Source organism: Erinaceus europaeus, chromosome 11 (genome assembly GCF_950295315.1).
Source record: "Erinaceus europaeus chromosome 11, mEriEur2.1, whole genome shotgun sequence".
NCBI classification, from domain to species: Eukaryota; Metazoa; Chordata; class Mammalia; order Eulipotyphla; family Erinaceidae; genus Erinaceus; species Erinaceus europaeus.
This window is the reverse complement of record NC_080172.1, coordinates 5,934,880-5,942,555: the sequence shown is the minus strand read 5'-3', so window position 1 is coordinate 5,942,555 and position 7,676 is coordinate 5,934,880. Positions and strand designations below refer to the sequence as shown.

Sequence of the window (7,676 nt, the reverse complement as noted above, 5' to 3'; positions counted from 1 at the left end):
GGTTGGGAACCAGGGGCTTGAACCCGGCCGGGTCCTTGCACATTGCAATGTGTGTCTCTAGCCGATAAATAAGGGGCCGGGTGGTGGCGCACTTGGTAGAGCACACATGTTACAATGCATGAGGACCCAGGTTGGAGCCCCTGGGCGTCTCCCCCACCCCCGCAGGGTGATGTTTCCCTAATGCTGAAGCAGGTCTGCAGGTGTCTTTCTGTCTATCTCTCCCTTAGCTCCCAATTTCCTACCCCACAGAATCAAGAACTAAACCTCCCTCTCTCTCTTTCCTTCTTCCAATTTCTCCCAGTCCTATCCAATAAAGAACTAAACCTCCTTCTCCATCCCCCTTTCCAATCTCTTTCGGTCCTATTAAATAGAATAAGGATCATTTTTAAGAATCGAAAAAGAAAGTGAGATTTCAGGAAGAGCGATTCAGTGGAGACCCCCGTCTGCAGCCTCTGCGCCCCGGGCGGCGCGGGTCGGGCTCGGGCGGCGCGGGGGAGGCGGCCGGGCAGCTGCGGGGAAGGAGGGGGCGGCCCAGCGCCGCCGCCCGGCCGCCTGACGCCAGCGGAAGTGCGAGCTCGCCCCAGCCGGCTCGGCAGCTCGAGGGGGCGGGCGCGGAGGGCGGCTCCTGCGGGCCCGGGGCGGGGCTTGGCGGTGCTTGTTTGTCTGCGGGGCCGCGGGGCCTCGGGCTGCGCGCTGCGCGGTGCGGAGAGGTGCGCTGGGGCCCGCGATCGCCGCGATGTCAGCGCAGTGCTGTGCGGGCCAGGTGAGTGGGGTGGACCCCCAGCTGCAGGCGGCGGTGTGTGCGTGTGTGTCGGGGAGCGCCCAGGTGCCAGCCCCCCCAGCCCCCTTTCCCGTGCGCGCCCCAGATGCGCGCTCCAAGGTGGCCAGGTTTAGGGTGTCGGGGCCCGGGCCGGAGCGCGGCGCTCAGCTGTCGGGGGGTCGGGGGTGGGGGTGGGGGTGGACACCCTGAGCTGCGGGCGGCAGGGAGGAGACTTGGGGAGCAGCCCAGGCAGGCTACCCCGAGAGAGGTCGTCCAGCCTTGGGCACGGCGCTCGGGGCGGGGCGGGCAGGGCTCCGGGAAGGCTGGCACGGCAGCCCACGCTCGTCTCTCCCCCGCGCACCCAGCGCCCTGCCGAGCCCTGGAGAGTCCCCGATTCTGCCTGATCCCTGAACACACCGACACGTTTGGGTTTGGCCAATGTCTCGTCTCTCATTCCCCGAACAAAAGTCGGCTCTCATTGTCCGCGCAGGCTTGGTATCTCTTTTTTTAAATGTTTTAATTTACTTTTTAAAAGTTATGATTAATGACCATAATGATCAACAAGACTGTAATATAACATAGTTCCACCACCAGAGTTCCGTGTCCCATTCCTCTCCATTGCAAACTTCTCTATTCTTTATCCCTCAGGGAGTATGGACCAGGATTCTTTCTGGGGTGTAGAAAGTGGAAGGTCTGGCTTCTGTCATTGCCTCTCCACTGGACGTGGGTGTTGGCAGGTGGATCCACACCTCCAGCCTGTTTCTGCCTTTCCCTAGTGGGGCAGGGCTGTGGGGTGACTCCAGGACTCTTTGGTGAGGTGGTTTAGCTCTTCAGGCTACAGTGTTGACTTTGTATCTTCCAGGAGGTCTCGAAATCGGGTTTCCAAACTATGGTGTTCAAATGTGGGCGCTGGGAAGGCTCAGCCCTGAATATCAGGATATCCAGCCCCTGGCTAAACAGGAACGTGGTTAGAGTGTGAGTCTTCCAGTCCTTACATGCCCAAGGGAGATGCAGGGACCTGTTTTCTATTTCTCTCCCGTCAAAACTCAAGATACCTTATCAAGTGTGTCCTCTCACATATAGGTGTCTCCAGTCAGACCCATGTGCACTGGGGGCAGGGTTAGGCGGCGTTTAACCCTTTCAGAGTCAGTTCAGCCCTTCCTACCGAGTTAGGGAAAAACAAAATGGGTTGAGTCTACAGACGGCGGATACCCTTCTCCATTTCCATGTTGATCATCAGCATTTTTGTTTGGGAGTTTCTACTGTGCTTTCATGAATGAGTCATACTCTAGATTCATTCTGGTGCAGCTCTTTGCTTTCTTCCTAATTCATTCAAGCCCTATGACAAGAAGCCTGACCAGAGGCCGGGGTTATCTCTGGGTGTCTGTAATTACCCAGTGACAGTGGTAGATTATCTCTCCCCTTGAGTGGCTATGGTGATCACTTGATTTTTTGAGATCTAATTCTGTACTTGGCATGCGTTCAAGCTGGCCTTTTCAGAGGTGAAGAAATTGGGGCTCTTTTTTTAATTTTTTAAATTATGTTTATGTATTTTCCTTTTTGTTGCACTTGTTTTTGTTGTTGTTATTGATGTCATTGTTGGATAGGACAAAGGGAAATGGAGAGAGGAGGGGAAGACAGAGAGGGGGAGAGAAAGACAGACACCTGCAGACCTGCTTCACCGCCTGTGAAGCGACTCCCCTGCAGGTGGGGAGCCCGGGGCTCCAACCGGGATCCTTAGGCTGGTCTTTGCGCTTTACACCACGTGCGCTTAACCCATTGCTCTACTGCCCGAAATTGAGGTTCTTGACTTGAGATACAATACTTGCCTTGAATCAGATAAGAGGGGGAGAAAGAGAAAAAAATGAGAGCACTTACACTTCACCAGGGCTCCCAAGCCACTGCGAGCCTGTAAAGGCAATTTTCTGAACAGTCTGAGGCTCTAAAAAACATTTTGCGAATATTTTGTTGTTGGGGGCAGGTGGTGGTGTACCTGGTTAAGCACATGTAGTACTAAGAGCAAGGACCCATACAGGAATCTGGGTTCAAACCCCACTCCCCACCTTCAGAAGTGATGCTTCACCAGTGGTGAAGCTGGTCTGCAGGTCTCAGTCATTCATTCTCTCTCTCTACTTCCCCTCCTCTCTTAACTTTTCTCTGTCTTGTCCAATAAAATGGAAAAAAATGTCTGCCAAGAGCACTGGATTCTTTTTTTTTTTTTTTTTGCCTCCAGGATTATCACTGGAGTGGTGCCTGCACTACAAATTCTCTGCTCCTGGAGGCTATTTTTTCCCTCTTGTTGCCCTTGCTGTTTATCGCTGTTGTTGTTACTATTATTGTTGTTATCACTGTTGTTGTTGTTGGGATAGGACAGCGAGAAATGGAGAGAGGAGGGGAAGACAGAGAGGGGGAGAGAAAGACGGACACCTGCAGACCTGCTTCACCGCCTGTGAAGCGACTCCCCTGCAGGTGGGGAGCCGGGGGCTCGAACTGGGATTCTTCTGCTGGTCCTTGCGCTTTGTGCTTTGTGCCATGTGCGCTTAACCCGCTGCGCTACCGCCCGGCCACCAAGCACTGGATTCTTAATGCCTGCACTGAGCCCCAGTGATGACCTTGGAGGCAAAAACAAAAACCAGGAAAAAAAAAAATCCAAGCATTTTGTTGTCACTTTGAGGTTTTCCAGTTTGGTGGAACTGCATCTTTAACCATACAGCGACTACATATATTGATTGAGGGGTGACTGTCCTCTACTTCCTCAAAAGCCCCATGAGACATTTCTGGGACTCCCAAGTGACTTTTTTTTTTTTCCCTCAGGGCTCTGAAAACTGCTACTAGTCCTCTCCTGTTCTTGTAGAAGTATTGAAGTGGTTGATATTTTGGCAGGAATTGATGACTTGTTTCTAAAATCCCCCTCCCAGGATTGAGGAAAGAACCAAATCCTGGGTAGTCATCACGGGAGGGTTGACTGACTTCTGCTTTTTTCAGGACCGCTTCAGGCATCATCGCTGTGGTGGGTCTCACACTGTGGGCCCTGGGGTGGTGAGCTCACTGTGATTTCATTCGGGTCGGGCTCTTCGGCTGTTCAGGTAACAGCTCACGGCACTGTGAGAAACTGCCCGTGAATCTGCCAGTCTCATTGTTGGAGCATCCCTGAGCTTTTTTTTTTTTTAATTGTATTTATTTATTTATTTATTTATTTATTTAATTTGCTAGTCCAAATAGAAATTGAGAGGGGAGGGGAGAGATACCTGTAGCCCTGCTTCACTGATTAGGAAGCTTTCCCCCTGAAGGTGGGGACCAGGCGTTTACATCTGGGCTCTCTTAAGCGTTTTATTCACAGCATTTGTGAGCGGAGGTGCATGGATGCCCTGCCCCTCTCCCCCACCCTCCCCCAAACCACTTTTCAGTTCTCTCCAGATATCATCGTTGATACCCAGGTGTTCATGTCAATTCTGATAATTATCCCCTGGATTTAGTACCTCACAGGTTAAAGGCTTAGTTCTGCGACACTACCCCCATGCCCCCCTTTATTTAAATGGCATTTTTACTTCTGGGACCGCTACAGGAGGGATGAAAACAACATATATGTATATGTATATATATATATGTGTGTGTGTGTTTCTTTTTAATTATTATTTATTATTTATTTTTAAAAGTTTTTTTTAAAGCTTTATTAATTGGATAGAGATAGTCAGGAATTGAGAGGGGGAGGGGAGACAGAGAGACACCTGCAACACTGCTTCACCAACCTGCAAAGTTTTCCCTCTGCAGGTGAGGGATCTGGGACTAGAACCTGGGTCCTTGTGCATTGTAGCATGTGCTCTCAACCGGGTGCCCCCCCCCCCCACAGTCATTCCTTATTCTATCATGATAATCATGGCGCCTGCTCTGTCAGGAACTGAGGTGTGGCAGTGAGTCAGATAGCAGCACCTGTGATCTCAGTTGGGGGGAGTTGAGGAACCTACCGTAAATATGCGGACAGTGAAACTGTAAGGAGCCCGGGCACTGTTCACAAGGCAGGGTGGCAAAGTAGCCTTGGGTAGGGAGCTGGGAAAGCCTGTCTGTGGAAAGACTTCTGGAACTGAGGGTGATGAATGAGGAGAGCCACCCTTGTCAGGGCTGGGGTTAAGGAGCCCTCTAGGGAGTTAAAGGAACAGAAGGGAGTCAGGGTGGCTGGAGTGTCAGAGATCAGGGAGGTGAGGTCAGAGCAACTGTCAGTCTCTGGTGAGGCTGGGATTTTGCTCTGGTTGCAGCAAGAAGTTGCTGGAAGATTCTGAGCATGAGAGTGCTATGCTGAGTTACACTTAGATTACTTCTTACAAACACTTTTTTAAAACATTGATGGGTCAAGACTATCCTACAGGAAAAGGATAGTCTTTTCAGCAAATGGCATAATAGAAATTGAACAGCTATGGGGCCAAGTGTTGGCATACCTGGTTATGTGCACACATGTTACAGTGTGGAAGGACTCGGGGGTTCAAGTCCCTGATCCCCCACCTACAGGGGGAAAAGCTTTGTGAGTGGTGAAGCAGGGGTGTAGGTGTCTCTCTGTCTCTTTCCCTTTCTATCTCCCCCATCTCAATTTCTGTCTCTATCCAATAATAAATAATAAAGTAAGTAAGTAAAAAATTAAATAAAGATATCCTTAAAAAAAAAAAAGAACGGCTGCCATCAGAGAGAGAGAGAGAGAGAGAGACCAGCAAGTTTGAGCCATTAGAAGAAAACAGTGGGGAGGTTCCATGACGTTGATTCAGCAATGATATATATATATATATATATATCATATATATATATTTATTTATTTATTTTTCTTGGGCTCACTTGCAGCGGTGCTTCAAATTGGAACTGAGACCTCAGAGCCTCAGGCATGCAAGTGTTTTGCATAACCAATATGCTGTCTCCCCAGCCTTTAGCAAAGTTTTTTTTTTCTTTTTTTGATTTGACTAAAAGTGGGACTACGTCATCTAACTCAAAACAAAATAAATCTAAAAAAACACCTCTATGCTTTAAAAGAGAAGCCATCAACAAGATGAAAATCCATCCTGCAGAAGATTCGCAAGTCATGGAATATCCAAAATATGTCAAGAAGTCATTTGAAAAGTCCCTTGGGGTTCTGCGCAGGCTAGATTGTGTCAGGGACCAGCCTAGAGAGAGGCCGAGCAAACCAAGCTGTTCTGCACTGCCTCCCTGTGTGTGCAGGCACTGCTGTAGAGAGAGCGGGTGTTTGGCCTTGGCGACTGGAGGATGCCTCTTATTGAGTTGAGATAGGCTGGTAGGGGGGAGGGCACTTGGTAGAGAAAGACTGTCATTCTCTTTTGAGAACATTTTACGTTTGAGATGTCTGTATATGATTATGGTTATGATTATTTGTCATCAGGATTAGATCGCTGGGAATCTACACTTACACTACTCTTCTGTTTCTGATGCACTTTCTCTTCCTTTTCCCTTTCTTTCTTTCTTTCTTTTTTTTTTTTTGGCACCGGGGTTATTACTAGGATTCTGTGCCTGAACTACAACTCCACCATTCTCAGTTCCCCTCCCCCCTGTTCTTTTTTTATTATTAAATATTTATTTATTTATTTTCCCTTTTGTTGCCCTTGTTTTTCATTGTTGTTGTAGTTATTATTATTGTTGTTATTGATGTCATCATTGTTGGCTAGGACAGAGAGAAATGGAGAGAGGAGGGGAAGACAGAGAGAGGGAGAGAAAGACAGACACCTGCAGATTGGCTTCACCACCTGTGAAGCGACTCCCCTGCAGGTGGGGAGCGGGGGGGCTCGAACCGGGATCCTTCACCAGTCCTTGGCGCTTTGCGCGACCTGCGCTTAACCCGCTGCGCTACCGCCCGACTCCCCCCTTCCCCTGTTCTTTCTTTTATGGTAGAGACAGAAATAGAGAGGCAGAAAGACAGAGAGACAGACATCTGCAGCACTCCTTGTGAGACCTCCTCCCTGCAGGTGGGCATATCAGAGACTTGAACCCGGGAACATGGGCCCTCTGCTTGCTGTGCCACCACAGGCCCCTCTTTTTCTTTGACTAAAGCTAGAGAGGGAGAGGAACAGAGAAGGAAAGAGACAGGAGGAGGGGCAAACATCGCAGCCCTGCTCCACCACTCCTGACACTTGCCCTCTATGGGTGACCCATGTGGTGGCCGGGTGCTTGAACCCAGTCCTCACAAAGGGCAAAGTGGACACTCTGCTGGGTGAGCTGGCTCCCGAGATGCATATCATACATTAAATGGAGATGGTGAGTCATTGGTTGAATATTGAAAGAGGAAAACCGTTGAGGTTGTAGGTAAAAAGTTTGAGGGCTTCTTGATTCCAGAGCATCAGGGACAGTATGTCACCCAGAAGTGAGCCTGGGCTGCGGACTTGAGCTGAGAAGTCTGCTCAGTGAGGGCCGGTGTGACTGTGCACGTTCATGCTTCCTGTTACCTCAGTTCTCTTCACCGGCTGAATGGGTCTGCTAATACTTCCTGGGCTTATTACGAGGCCTGCGTCTGACAACAGACATAGAAACTCTAAAAACTAGTCTGTAGTTGGACTCAGCTTCAGGGACCTGCCTGCAGAACTCTTGTTTATTAGCTGCCCTCTCCACCTGACGGCTTCCAGATCATTTGATTTTGTTTGTGTGCTGATTCTGAAATCATATAACTAGGTTTTTTCTTTGGGCTGTTGGCTGATGGATGCTGTGGAAGCCAAGATCACAGCAGAGTTCTGTCACGCAATGCTTTCTGGGTCCTCAGCCCTGCAGAATGGTATCTGGGAGGAACTAAGGAACAGAGCAGAGAGCTTCCTTGCAGGGGGCCGGGCGGTAGTGCACAAGGATCCCCACCTGCAGGGGGGTGGCTTCACAAGCGGTGAAGCAGGCCGGCAGGTGCCTATCTTTCTCCCTCCCCCTCTGTCTTCCCCTCCTC

At 49.9% G+C, this 7,676-nt stretch overlaps 1 protein-coding gene across 1 annotated transcript in view; it reads left to right on the top strand.

Annotated features, from left to right (window-relative positions):
* The first annotated feature begins 583 nt into the window (after positions 1-583).
* The window catches only part of SERINC5 (serine incorporator 5), a 112,891-nt gene continuing 105,798 nt past the window's right edge, over positions 584-7,676 (top strand). The window contains exon 1 of the mRNA XM_016186230.2: positions 584-763. Coding sequence (XP_016041716.2) covers positions 737-763 — 27 coding nt within the window. The 5' untranslated portion in view covers positions 584-736. The remainder of the gene's footprint in view (positions 764-7,676) is intronic.